This window comes from Lagopus muta, chromosome 1, assembly GCF_023343835.1.
Source record: "Lagopus muta isolate bLagMut1 chromosome 1, bLagMut1 primary, whole genome shotgun sequence".
In the NCBI taxonomy this organism is placed as follows: Eukaryota; Metazoa; Chordata; class Aves; order Galliformes; family Phasianidae; genus Lagopus; species Lagopus muta.
In genome coordinates, this window is record NC_064433.1 from 193,050,660 (window position 1) to 193,065,033 (window position 14,374).

General features: G+C 43.4%; 1 protein-coding gene across 3 annotated transcripts in view; it reads left to right on the forward strand.

Moving 5' to 3' along the window:
• C2CD3 (C2 domain containing 3 centriole elongation regulator) overlaps positions 1 to 14,374 on the forward strand; it is a 52,204-nt gene that overhangs the window by 8,487 nt on the left and 29,343 nt on the right. For all 3 annotated transcript variants that reach the window (XM_048941766.1, XM_048941759.1, XM_048941771.1), the window contains exons 8-18: positions 340 to 484; positions 820 to 980; positions 2,106 to 2,321; positions 3,310 to 3,422; positions 5,011 to 5,129; positions 6,051 to 6,173; positions 8,935 to 9,396; positions 9,729 to 9,880; positions 11,356 to 11,599; positions 11,999 to 12,182; positions 13,359 to 13,539. In XM_048941766.1, coding sequence (XP_048797723.1) covers positions 340 to 484; positions 820 to 980; positions 2,106 to 2,321; positions 3,310 to 3,422; positions 5,011 to 5,129; positions 6,051 to 6,173; positions 8,935 to 9,396; positions 9,729 to 9,880; positions 11,356 to 11,599; positions 11,999 to 12,182; positions 13,359 to 13,539 — 2,100 coding nt within the window. The remainder of the gene's footprint in view (positions 1 to 339; positions 485 to 819; positions 981 to 2,105; positions 2,322 to 3,309; positions 3,423 to 5,010; positions 5,130 to 6,050; positions 6,174 to 8,934; positions 9,397 to 9,728; positions 9,881 to 11,355; positions 11,600 to 11,998; positions 12,183 to 13,358; positions 13,540 to 14,374) is intronic.

The window sequence follows — 14,374 nt, forward strand, 5'->3', positions numbered from 1 at the left end:
TAAAACAAATACGTTGTTTCTGTGAAGAGCTTGCAGCTGTAAAGTGAAAAGAGAGAACCCATTTAGTTAGTTTTAATTGTTCTCCAAATGTTAAGTTGATCTTTCTCTCATTTTATGAAGAGTAGCAAGAATGTAACTGGTGCTTGCATTGTCTCTGTTCCAATCAGGAGTGTGCAGTGCAAGGACTGTCAGGTGGGCACAGTGCTGTGTGAGCTGCATGCAGAGACAGTGTAGCACAAAATCAGTGTAGAATAGGAAGTGTTGTCAGAATTCCTATGAAACTGACTGCAGAAATGGCATCACAACACAAAGTCGTGTTTCTTTCTCTTGTGTCCACAGTGCTGATTTGTCTCCTGTGCATTTCTGGGATCGGCCAGGTTCCCTTCTGGATTCTCTTTCTATTGGGAGTGAGGTGTATGACAGTGAACTCAATGATCCCCACTATGACCAGAGTCTGCTTGAAAGTCTTTTTTACACCACACCTGTAAGTGGAGAGCAGAAGGAAAGTGCTTCAAGTGAAAGAAAAAAGCTATAGATTTCAGAATTGTTAAAGGCTTAATGAATATTGAGTATCCTATAGAAACTTGTGAGAACTGTGCTTGAAATTAATAATAGGAAAGGAATATTAATAAGACTACAAATTCAAGCATCAGATTGGAAACCTTGAGTCTGTGAAGATTCCATTTCTGTAAACAGTTTGAATTACTTCACATTAAGCAATCTACAAGCTATGGTTTCTCTTCTTAGTTTATCATGGCCTCTATAAATCTTGATGGTGACAGCACACTTCTTACTTGATGTGCATTACCTCTGTTTCAGAAGTCAGATTCCAGTTTAAGTGATTTCCTCAGTGATGAAGATGTGAACCCTTCCAAAAAAGGAAGCAAAACAAAAACTGTGAAGAAAGCTGATGCTGTGAATGCACAGAAGGATTCCACTGCCTCAGATCGGGATCAGAAGGTGACAGAAATTAAACCCAGGTAAATAATTACATCAGCAACTCATTCAGTAGCATCTTCCTTACTGTAAGCAGCTCTTAGTGCTCTGTTGTGTGCTCTGTCACACAATTTACTGAGTATGTATCCACTTTACAGGGATGGAGCTGACATCAGCAGGGCCTGCTTCACTGCTCAGTGTTCTCTGCTATATCTGTGGGATGTAAATTTCTTCAGTTCTGACCTGCTCTAAACTACATTTTATTTTGTTTTTGTGTTTGTTTGTTTTTTCCCCACATCAGAACCAAAAAAGGCCCAGAATATCCAGTTATTTTTTTCTAATTCTTTGACTTTCCAGTAGTTCAGGTGAGGAACTGAGAAGATTTGAAGTGATGTCTTTTTAATGCTGGGTGTATTACTCCGATTGCATATTATCACACGTTTTGTTTAAACAAGGAAATAAACATTCTATTTTACAAAGCCAGCAGTGTAAGGTTCTTTTTTTGCTAATTCACAGGCACACATGTAAGGGATTCTCAATTCTAGCAGATAACCAAGAAATTACAGTAAGCAAGAGTGAATTAGAAGTTTCTCAGTTGTGTGTCCCTCAAAAATCTGGTCATCAGGATTCAATACCAGCAGTATGAAGGCTGGATATTTTTTTCCTAATTCATCACTATTTCATTATTTATGATTTTTTTTCTTCCAAATACTTGTATTTTTTTACCTAGAAGTAAAGTTTGTACTTCCAGAGGTACCAGCACAAAACCATGGACAAATCAAGTCTGAGAAAGAAGGCGCAAGTGAGATTTTAAATCAGTCTTCTGCTCCTCTGCAGCAGTGACAGAACCAGGCAGTTTCTTCTGCCCTGTCTGGGTGTCACATGAAATAAACCTGTTCTTTCTGAAGGGTTCAACTGTGTAAGCATTTGTCAAAGCTCCAGCAGCATGGAACATGCTCATTTGTGGTGTTTGGTTTAAGTAGTACCCTAGATACCGTGTGTGGTATGATTCCTGTTCCAGAGACCACCAAATTAATTGTGAAATGTATGTTAAAAATGTGCATTTTCATGGACTGTGAGTCGTGTACAGATAATGTCCCACCAAGCTGCAGTTTTTACCTTCACACAGTTGTGTTAAGAGTGTTTGATTCTCAGTTTTATCTCTGCAGCTCCTCTTCTACCAGACAGTTTGCTCCTCCAGATGTTGACACAGAAGAAGCTCATGTCACAGCCTTGAGTGTTGACAGGTTGGCTTTGCTGGGGAGAATACACCTGGCCAGAGTCATCATTGAGAGCCTGAGAATCTCTCTTGAGAGCATCCAGACTACACCAAGAAAGAAAGGTTTAATGGGGAAGCCTCCCAGGCCTGCTTCAGTTAATAAGTGGTAAGGTGGATTGTTTCTCACTGAAGTGTTACCATAGAATCATAGAATTGCTGAGGTTGGAAAAGACCTTAAAGATCATTGAGTCCAACTTCAACACAGCCATCCCACCCTAACTGACAGCCCTCTGCTAAATCACATCCCTGAGCACCACATCCAAAGGGTTTTTAAACACATCCAGGGATGGTGACTCAAACACCTCCCAGGGGAGCCCATTCCAGTGCTTAGCAACCCTTTCTGTGAAGAAGTGTTTCCTGATATCCAGCCTAAATCTCCCCTGGCACATCTTGAGGCCATCTCCCCTCATCCTGTCACCAGTGAGAAGAGACCAACCCTGCTCTGCTGCAATCATCTTTCAGATATTGCAAGAGAGCAATAAGGTCTCCTCTCAGCCTTCTTTTCTTCAGACTAAACAGCCCCATTTCCTTTAGTTACTCCTTGTAGGGTATATTCTCCAAGCCCTTCACAAACCTTATTAGCCCTCATTAAAGGCTTGTTATCTGTGCCTTGGAAGTAGATTTTGCTGAGCTCTGTTGTACAGCCAGGCTTACCCAAGCCTTTCAGGCTTTTGAGGTCTTCCTGTTTCTCTGGTCATCCTGGCAAATTGCATACTATAGATTTAGAGGTGTGAATAATCTGTCCTGGTTTGGTCTCACTTCAGGCTGGATTTTTTCCAGCATTTTGGGGCAGTGTGCTTTGTGCACGGCTGAACTCTGAAAGCAAAAGGTGTTTTATTAGAGCAGAAATTGAACCTTCTGAGCAACCTGATCTAGCAGGGCATATCCTTGTGCAGTACAGGGGACTTGGACTAGATGACCTTTCAAGGTTCCCTCCAGCTCTAAGGATTCTGTGATTTACTCTTTTAAAACAGAGCAACTTGATAAATTGTGGATTTGAAGCTCGTCTGCTTTGTTTGGTTTTGCTGTGTGCGTTAGCATCCACTTTGGTGGACTGTGATCACGAATTCATTCTGTGCTTTGTTTGCTCACAGTACCTTCTTTGTGGAGTACAGCTTTCCTGTGGGAGCCTCCAAGAATGACAAAGGCCAAGTCTCCTTAACGACAGAATTAACTCGAATAGCTTCAAGTAAAATCACAGACGGCGGTAAGATCATTATTTGTCCCCTCTTCTGTTTGGTGTTGTCAACTGCTTCATCTCTTAGCAAATGTTTTCTCACCTATTTGTTTGCTGCCTGAAAAATGCTTCAATTTTATATTCCAATTAGTGGCACCTCTAGAGAGCTGGTGCACTGTGGGCAATGGAACTCTCCTCTCTGGGAAGAGGAAACCGTAAAACATAAAATCAGTATTCTTTCTGCAATATTCAAGATGAAGAAATGCTTCTAGAAATATCAGGCACTTCTATCTCAAATAAATAGCTGCCTTTTCCAGATGCTGAAACGTGCAAGAGCTCAGAGAGTCTCCTGGGTCCGAGAGATCCTGGCAAGTTCTATGCTCAAATCAGCAGACCTTCATCTCTTTACTGAGAATTGCCACTCTTGGTGTCTCTGAGATCAATTTAGGTTATGTTTTTTGCCCTCAATGAGCAAGGAGTGGTGCATGGGTGAGATCTTCTATCCCTTGTCTTCCCAGAAACTGGAATTCCAGGGTCGTGTTCAGTTGACTTTCCCATTCATTGGCTTTGGCTCTTTCTGGGTCATATTTATTGTGTTCTCTTGGGAATTCTCCATCTGTGTAGAGACAGAGCATCTTCTGAACCTTGGCTCTTTGTAACACAAGGATAACACAGCCCCCCACGCTTTGCCTTGTGTCCTTAGACTGCAGTTCTCTGGAACTTAGAAAAATTGATGAGGTTGGAAATAATTTGAAGAAACCACGCAGTCAATCCACTGTGCAGTTGTCTTCCCTGAGAGCTGCTTATCTCATTTATTAAAGATTCCCAATAAGAGGGGTTCCTTAGCCTCCCTGGGCAGGCTGTGAAAGTGCTGACCTTCCTGTCAGTAAATTTTCCTTGTGGCCCACCTGAATCACAAGGCTCCTTATTTTATCTATGGTGAGCAAGGGCAGCTTGCTACCTCAGCTCTGCTACTGTACTTGTTCTTTTCCAAACTAAACACCATGCAGTCTTTTCTTGCAGATGCTTTTCTCCTGAACCCGTTCTTGCAGCTCAGCTTTTGACCCTCTCCAAGACAAGACAACATTGACATATCTGTAGCCATTACATGCTATTATAGTATTAATTTTGTCATGCTGCACTCCTGCTGTTTTCTGGCCTTCGAAAATGAACAGCAGTTTACTTTTGGCTTGATGTTAACAAGTAAAGCAAAATTAGATGTTCATGTGTATATCAGAGGTGTGATTATCTCCACATGAAAGTCTATTAATATTCAATTAGTTCTGAATTTTTGTTGCTCCTGTGAGAGAAAAACCAAGTTAATTATTCACACGTTTACAGCATGAATTAATAGGTAGAAATGTTGAGAGATCCTAGCAGCCCTTCCCTTTCAGCTGCCAGCCTTGCTTGATCTGCTCGTTCTGGCAGATGTGCAGAGATGTTCCCTGTGCATTTGTCCACCTTCCTCAACAGCCACTCCTTCCTCTCCTGCCTCCTGAATTTCCTGTGTCCCTATTTGCCCTGCACTCTGCAGAGACTGAAGATTTCTGTTTCTGAAGAAGTCTGAAAGGTAGCTCAGCTCCAGCTAAGAGCTCACAAGTCTCTGTCTTCCTTGCAGTGGTGAAATTCCAGCAGCGATTTGTGTTCCCTGTCCGTTTTGGTGGAACCATGATAGAGCACTGGTGGAGCTCTGACCTTGCTTTTAAAATCTACATGCGAAAAAGCACACAAAGAAAGGTATTAGTAGTTGTTTATGCTTTGTGTATTGAGAAGCAAAGAAAGCCTTGGCAATTCGATTCCTTTCAAATGCTTACACACTCAGTAGTGTCTTCTCCAAGTCTTCTGCAATACTTCCTTCCCATTCCTGCCCTCTTAGCTAGCAGAGACAAAACAAACTATTGTGGCTTGACTGAGCCACTTAACAACCACTGCCAGACATTATGAAAGGAATCAACACTACGTGTGGATTCTGTAAGATGAAGTAGTTGCTGTTCAATCTTGTCACCCAGCTAAATCATTTTCTGAGCTCAAGACTGGCAAGCAAAAAGAAACAAATTGTCCTTCCCTCGTCTTTAAAACTGAGCTCTTGCTGTTTAAGCACGCTGAATCAATTACAAGCATTTGTCTCCAGTGAGAGCAGAGCTTGTTTAGATACATAGAGTGAGGGAATGTGGATGCAGGTGATATCATGACCAGGGTGAGGGGAATAATGGCACAACTTGTGCATTTAGAGGGAAAAAATCTTTACTTGGAGCGAGTGGATGGAAGGAGCTGTATCTGCATAATCATCTACAAGCACTGAAAGGCAGCTAGAGATATTTACTCAGCCTGTGTTTTGTTTTAAACAACGCCCTTCTGTTCAAAAAGGAGCTTTTCTTTTAATGGATTCATAAATTGTGTCTTCAAGAATGGAAATCTCTCCCAGTCATGGGGATTTGGGATGGTAATTTTTGTGTTTATCCAAGTGACACCTGAAACAGGAAGCAAGGGAAGCTTTCCTACAAATCTCTGCTAGTGCAGCTGATGGTGTATGAGTGGGCAGGGTGAGTGGCTGACCATCATTTCCCAGCTCCTTCAGGAGGCTTTTTCTTGACAGCATGCCTGCAGCTATTTAACCTTCACAGAAATCTTACAAAATATGTTCTTGTTTACCCTCAGCCAGTGGCCATTGGCTCAGCAGTGCTTCAGCTGTGCAAGGTCATTCAGTCAGAACTCCTCACTTTCAGCTGTGAAATACCTGTAGAAAAAGAGGGAGATCAGATACAAGTTGGACCCCTGAAGGTATGTTTTTTTTATTACATGGGCTTTGTGCTAAACCACCTGTTGTTACTTATTTTGGCTGGGTATTCTTTTTTTGTATATTTTCTCCTTTAATTTGTCAAGTCTCAGGTATGAAGGTACAAGAAAATAAAGCATGAAACTTCTTTTTTTTTTAATTTTTATTTTCCCTCAAGCTGTCACAGAAATATTTGGAACCTTCTTTAAGGATTTCACTGTGTGAGTCTCCTCTGCCTGCAGAATAAAACAGATGTCAGTAAGCTGTCAGTAACCTACACCAAGGCTCTCCAAGGGCTTGGAGAGAGAAACTGCTCTGCTTTTTGTGTGGAACATGTTCAGGGCTGGGAGCCTTGGTGTATGAGAGCAGGAAGGCAGCAGATCTGAGCTGGGCAAAAAAAAAAACGGATGAGGTTTAACAAAAGCAAGTGTAGAGTCTTGCATCTGGGGAGGAATAATTCCATGCACCAGTACAGGTTGGGGGATGAGCTGCTGGAGGGGAGCTCTGTGGAAAGGGACCTGGGTGTCCTGGTGGACGACAGGTTGCCATGAGCCAGCAGTGTGCCCTTGTGGCCAAGAGGGCCAACGGCATCCTGGGGTGCATTAAAAAGAGCGTGGCCAGCAGGTCGAGGGAGGTGATCCTCCCCCTCTGCTCTGCCCTGGTGAGGCCTCATCTGCAGCACTGCGTCCAGTTCTGGGCTCCCCAGTACAAAACAGACAGGGATCTCTTGGAAAGAGTCCAGCGGAGGGCCACAAAGATGGTGAGGGGCCTGGAGCATCTCTGCTATGGGGAAAGGCTGAGTGAACTGGGTCTGTTCAGCATGGAGAAAAGGAGACTGAGAGGGGACCTGATCCAGGTCTATAAATATCTAAGGTGTGGGGGCAGAATGGCGAGGATGGACTCTGTTCAGTGGTGAGTGGAGACAGGACAAGGGGAAACGGACAGAAACTGCAGCATAAGAAGTTCTGCACCAATGTGCGCAAGAACTTCTTTACAGTGAGGTGACGGAGCACTGGAACAGGCTGCCCAGGGAGGTGGTGGAGTCTCCTTCTCTGGAGATGTTCAAGACCTGCCTGGATGCCGACCTGTGCGACCTGCTGTAGGGAACCTGCTTTGGCAGGGGGTTGGACTCGATGATCTCTGGAGGTCCCTTCCAACCCCTACAATTCTGTGATTCTGTGATCTGTGATTCTGTGATCTGCGTTCCTTGGTTTCACACATGATGTGATCTCAGATCTCTCCTGACAGAGATCTGATGTTCCTTCCATCAATAGCAGATCGTGTCTTCAGGAGTTGCCTTCTTGAGCCAGAGATTCTATCAGCATGTTTGGCTTCTGATTGAGGAGTAACAGTTCTGCACAGCACAATTGAGAGGTTTGCCAATTCTGAAGATAAAAGAGCTCCCTAAGTTAAGAAGTGAAAGGTGAAGAGAATATTTAGACATTTTACATTCAGAACTGAATTATTCCCAAAGGATGTGAGTGTGCATTGGTTCTGACACTTCAGGACTTGCCTGATGTTCTCTGTCATATGGACCTATGAAACTTAGTGGCCCTCTTGTAGAATCACAGAATAGCTTGGGATTGAAGAGATGTTAAAGATCATCTAGTTCCAATTCCCCTAACATTGGCAGAGACCCCATAGAAGTTGAGCTGTTAGTAGAGGAGCCACAGAAGAGAGCAAAACAGCACACTAAGGTTAGGTATAGGGGAAGAGAAGTGGAAGGAGACACTGTAGGAAACCAGTGAAACAGAATTCAGTGCAATGACTTACAGAAGGGAACACTGACCTTTATTTTTAAGAAAACTGATTCTGGTCACTCCATCTCTTGGATTTTACTCTGTGTAATACCTACCTGTCAGCAGGATACCTGTCCAGCTACTCTGGCCAGACGTGGGGGATAAGGGCTGTCAGCTGCTGAATCCACATCACATTTCTTGGGTTATTGCTGACAGATGCTTTCAGCTCCTCATCACCTGCATTTTGCACCACTTAGCAGTAGGTACTATTTGGGATCTTGTGCCTCAGTACCTTCTCTCATTCCTCCTAATTCTTAGGCAAAGTTCTTGAGTGATTATTTTGCTTTCCTCAGCTGGGCATTTTATGGCTCAAGTCCTTTCTTCATCATACTGCCCTGTGTTCTGAATTCAATTTATTCTTACTCTTCTTGCTGTCTTATCCATGACAGTCCTTTTAACCCACGTTCTGGTGTTTCTTTTGTCATTTCACACATGGTTTCATCCATACCTGTCTGACTGTTTGAAATCTTGACAACACAAAGAGGTAACTCAGATGTAGGACAGAGTGTTTATAAATTAATAGTAATTACAATAATAAAGAAATAAAAACAGGAAAAGTGAAGACAAATGCAGCACAATTGAAAAGAAGAAATAGGAGCCCACAGTAGGACAAGGATTAAGGGACAGCTAAAGCCAACAGGGAATGTAAAGATGTAAGATAACATTGAGAAAGAAACACTTCTCCTTTGGCATAGCTCTCCTCAAGCAGTAGTTGTACAAGGTGAAGACAGTGACAGATGAGATACTTGCTCAAAGAGCTTTTCACCTTGGCTAAGCATGCATGGGTTACTACTTGGTGCAGTTCATTTTGCAGTCACAGCTTGTGCCTAAAGGTAAGCACCCTGGGTGATAATCCAACACAGTTTTAAACAAAACAGGCAATGCATTGTTCCCAAGTTCACCTTGCTGTCTGTTGTCTTGATATGGAACACATCTTCCCATCTGCTCTTTGCTTTGTTCAATGCAGTTATCAGTAGAGCTTGCAGCTGACAACAAGGACTTCACCTGCACCACTGCCAGGTGCTCGGTGGCTGTGCAGCAGCAAATCCCACCTCATGCCATAAGAAGTCCTCGGATGGAACTCTGGGAGCCCAACAGGGACCGTGTGAATGCAGAAAGCTGCTTGAAATTAAGCAACAGCGTGGACTCAGACAAGACAGGAGCAGCCTGCACAAATGTGCAGCCACCGTGGTGTGTTGCAACCCCTGTGGCCCGTAATCTGGTGACACGATTGCCTGCAGCTGAAGATGATGGGTTATTACTGCATGTGCTGCTGATGGTGCCAGATGGGAAGGATTTTGTTGCTGAAAACAGCGGACTCCACACTTCTTGTAATGTGTATTTGAACTGCAAGCTGCTCAACATGGAGGAGGCAACAAGATCTGCAGTCGTTTGGGGTACAACGCAGCCTACCTTTAATTTTTCTCAGGCAAGTCCCCTCTTTTCTGTGTCAAACTGGTTGAAATGTGCACACTGACAAACCTTTTGAAGGTTAGTTGTCCTTACCCACCTAGGGACTTCTCTGCCTGGCCCTGCCCATTGCACTTAAACTACTTCCAGTATTGTTTGGCTGTATGGCACAGTATGAGATGCAGTTTCTCATTCCCCTTTATTTTTTTTCCAAAGAAAGTTGAGGTTTATGACTGGAAGTTGACTGAAGAACACAGTTTTGTGCCATAACGTAGGGTCACTAGAATGCTCAGTGCTTAGCAAATAGCTTTCAGTGTGTTCTGTGTCCTGATCCCATATGAAACTCTGCAGGTGATGCCTTTTTCCCTGACTTCCAAACACTTGGAGCGACTAAAGAACAACATCATGGTTATTGAAGCATGGAACAAGGTGGGAAACCCTGGTAGTGACAGACTGCTGGGATTGGTGAAACTGCCTCTGCATCAGTTTTACATCTCATTCAAGTAAGTATCTTTGCTCCACATTTTCTTGGGTTGGGAGAAGTTGTAGTTGGTATTCAAAGATGGCATCTGATGAGTTGTGGGAGAGTCCTTAATAACAGTCAACAGCAATGGGCATTTTTGTCCTGCTCAAGCTTCATCTGGCACTTCACTGAGTGATACTGGAGTAAGTCACAGTGTCCTGGTACAGAGATACAAGTAGACAGAGAAATAAACACCATGCTGCATTGTGCTTGGATCCAGGAAATCCAGGAAGCATCCTGTGCTACTATGGAAGAGTAAAACTGAGAGAGATTGGAGTGAAGTGGTTCCATTGGTGATTTTCCAAGGTTGTGCCTGACTGAGTTTCGGTCTTAATTTTACTCTGCATAGCTCCCAATTGCTAGGGATGTTGTCAGTTTGCACAGCACAAGGTAATGCTTGTGGTATCAAAAGCCCATCTACTTCAAATGGTAATTGTCATTTTATCTAATAGTTCCCTGCAGAGCTCTTTGTTCCTTTTGGTTCGCTGTTTTGGCTTCTTGTTCAGTCAAATACTTGCTTAAAATAATTCAAATTAATGAAAATATTGGACAGAAAAAACTCTCATGGAAAGGATTGGTTTCTTTTGTTATGGTCAAACTAATGATAGGAGGAAATCAGCTGGTGCTGGAACTGACTTGCTGCTACGTTGTCACTTATTAGTGTACTGTTTGCTGGTGGCTGGTTTGTTTCTTTTCATTAAGCCACTGGTTTGCTTGTGTATATCTTCACTGCACTATTAAAGACTTTGCTTTTTTGGGGGAGAGTCACTTTCCCTTCCTGTATTCCTGTCCAAGTCCATCAGTAAGGACAAACAACTGCTTCATAAAAAACGGTACGTAGTTACAGTGATGTTAACAGGAGCCTTGTTCCCATTCATCACCTTGCTCACAGATCTCCAGGCTGGTTTATCACCACGGGCACTTCATTTTTTTTAGAGCTGTACTTTCTTGCTGCTGAAAATAGCCTTTTTCCAGTCAGCAGAACTCAGAGCTGGGCTTTATAAAGGCTGACGTGATTGAGCCAAATTTTGGAGAAATGGGGAGACAAATTGGTTTCTAACTGCACTGAATGTTCCATCTAAAATGAAATGCATGTGATGCAGCTCCTATTCATAGAATTGTATCATAGAATGATAGCATGCCCTGGGTTGCAAAGGAGCACAGCGCTCATCCAGCTCCAAGCCCTGCTGTGTGCAGGTCACCAACCAGCAGCCCAGGCTGCCCAGAGCCACATCCAGCCTGGCCTTGAATGCCTGCAGGGATGGATGGGGCATCCACAGCCTCCTTGGGCAACCTGTGCCACTGCCTCACCACCCTCTGGCTCCAAAACTTCCTTCTCATATCCAACCTAAACCTCCTCTGTCTCACTTTAAAGCCATTCCCCCTATATTCCCATGTATTCACGTGGCTCATTCTCATGATAGGGCTTTGTTTTTTCCTTTTTATCTACTCTAGAGACCGAAGGGTTTCCCACCTGCTGCTTCAGGCTCAGTATCCAGTGGTTGCTGTGGACAGCTACATGCCTGTGATAGACGTCTTCACTGGCAGTAAAAGTGGAAGCCTGAGGGTCATTCTGGCCATGGGCTCAGCTGATCAGATCGTGGCACTGCAAAGGCTGAAGAATGAAGAAGGAATGGAGCCTCCCATCACCCGGCGCCCTGCTCACTTCCTGGACCCCCCTCCTACAAAGCTGACAATGGTATTGTTCACTAAATTCCCATTCTTGCTGTTAGGGACAGATGGAAAGAATTTTACCTCTATGTTTATTAACAGACCTGGTGATCCCTTAATCTCTTTGTAGGCAGTTTTGTTATAGATGATGGTGTTCTGTACAAAATGATGGTGTTGTACTCCTTTGTCTGCTTTTTCTCAGCAGTCTTGACATGATTCCCTTTCTTACTTTCCTATACATCCACTGCTTTTATTTATGTGACAAGTGTAGTAAAGGAAATATTACAGGAAATGTTAATTTTCACAGTACCCCAGTGGTTCTGAGCCCCTCATTTTGGGCTCATTAGAAGCTCTTGTTGCCAGTCTTCTTGCATGCTGTTTCCTATACAGACTGCCTTTCCATGTGCATTTTCTTCTGCTTTATTAGCAGTTGGAGAGAGAAGGGGAAGAACTGATGGAGCATGTCTTTGAGATTCATGTGGAGAGTGTGAAAGGACTCATTCCCCTGCAGTCCACAGTGTGGGGAGAGGCTGACTGCTACGTTCAGTACTATTTCCCAGTGCAAGAGGCTGGCTCTGGTGCATTGCCAGGAGCAGAACTGCACACGGATGGTAGGTTTGTTTTGTGATACCTGCTTGTTTAGAGCACTGCCCTAAGTTAAATATTTCCTCAGAGCTCAGCATACAAAAAAGACCTTCCAGTCCTTGGCCAGCTCAGTAACTTAAAAGCCTGCCTCAGCTGAGGTAGATGGCAAAGTGTGCAGCAAAAAAAGATTCCTCTTTCTGAGTGTATTCACGCAGTGCATTTCTGTTGAGGAGCACTGAAGAGTTCACAGACTGACCTTGCAAACATACAGGAACAAATTTGCAGGAAATATCCCTGCAGGCATTCAAGGCCAGGCTGGATGTGGCTCTGGGCAGCCTGGGCTGCTGGTTGGCGACCTGCACACAGCAGGGCTTGGAGCTGGATGAGCGCTGTGCTCCTTTGCAACCCAGGCCATGCTGTCATTCTGTGATTCTATGCAACTAAGATTCCAGGGTTAACTTCACCAAAGGCTTTCTGTGCCTTTTGAGAAACCACCTGTTTTAAATCATTAGCAGAAGGAAGGAGTATTTTGAACCATTTCAAATGTAGAAAAGGATTTAGTCTTGACTTCATGTACTTTCAATCACTGATACCTGTTTCCTGTGAGGAAATGACAGTGATGTCGTCCCATAGCAAGTGCTGTGGACTATTTCAGCTTCCAGACACATGTAGTTTTCAGCCTGTGGCTCATGGGATTGTGTGAATTGCTTGTAAAGGATTTGTGAAGTGAAATTCAGAAGGGCAAGCCTTTGCCCAGGAGGTTTTAACTTACTGTCTGCTGGTTCTGCCTCCTGAAGGGCTGCAGAGAGCACAAGGCTGAGCCCTGCTAATACAGGCAACCAAAGCACAGGAGTGTTTCTATAGCAAATGATGTGGTCTGCACAGAGGCTTTCTGAGCTTCCACCAGCCAAAGTTTGGGAGTTCCCATAGTGCCAGATGAATGCAGCAGCTTTGCTCTCACTTTGGCCTGGCATTTTAGCACAGGTGTGGCACTGCACACGTATGGCTGTATTGCTTCCAACCCAGCACTGCTTTCCTGTCCCTCCACGAGTCTTCCAGTGCTTCTGATTCCAGGTTAACTTGTTCAAAATCAGTTCAGATGTTTAAAGTTTAGTGTGTCAATGTTTTCTACCTCTTGGAATTAATTGGCTTGGATTTGAATTCAGCAGTGACTGTTCAACCAACTTCTGTTTGACTTGTAGGCATCGAGTTGAAGCCTTTTCGGACAGCAACCACTTTATGTGTTCCTGATCCTGTCTTTAATGATGAGCATCATCATTCTCTGTTGGTTCCAGCTGATGTCCCAGTTCAGAGGCTTCTGGTCAGTGCATTTATGGCACCAGGAGCAATTGGAGAAGGAATCCAGTTTGAAGTCTGGTGCAGGTACAGATTAACATCATATTCTTATGAGATGTCAGAACAACACAGAGACACATCTGATATTGAAGAATCTCTGGCTATGGAATAGTTATTAGGTAGGGAGTGAAAAATGAGTGAACTTATCAGCATTAGGTGATGCAGACATGCATTTAATGTTGGTTAAGACATTTGGACCTTTTCCTCCCAAAAATATTGATTACATTCTTATCTTACATCTTTTCTTACAACTTTATTAGCAAGCACACGTGAGGAAGGGTTAACACAGGACAAGCTACTTGGCTTTCTTACATGTTGTTACCAACATAGTGATCTAAAAGCTGTTTAAATGCTCAGCACATCTAAGTTTTAATAGCAAGCATGATTTTGTTGTTTTGGTCTTTAGTCTTCAAGAGACTATACTGTGAAATGCTTTGTGGTATAGATTAAGATGAGATTCTCATTTAAGCAAAGCTCAAATCAATTTTTTTTGGCAGCTAATTACTAGTGATGGAAAGTAGAGAACATGAAGACAGGCAGCTTTAGAAAAGCACAATTATAAGAACTGTCCTCTGTTCTTTCTGTAGTAAACAAGCTCAGCTATTAAAAATTCACAAGTTCCTATGAGAATTGTTATGTGCTGGGTGTGTTCACATTAAAATTGGTAATGAGCAGAGCAGCTAAAATTACCAGTGACCAGTTTGTCACCTAGCATAGCATAAATCTGTTTTTCTCCCAGCTGGACAACTTGTCCAGAAGGATGCCATGAGGCACAGTATCCAAGGCCTTGCAGAACCCAGAAAGATTACATCCACTGCCATTCCTTCACTCTCCAAGCAGATGACCTTATCTTAGAAGATCC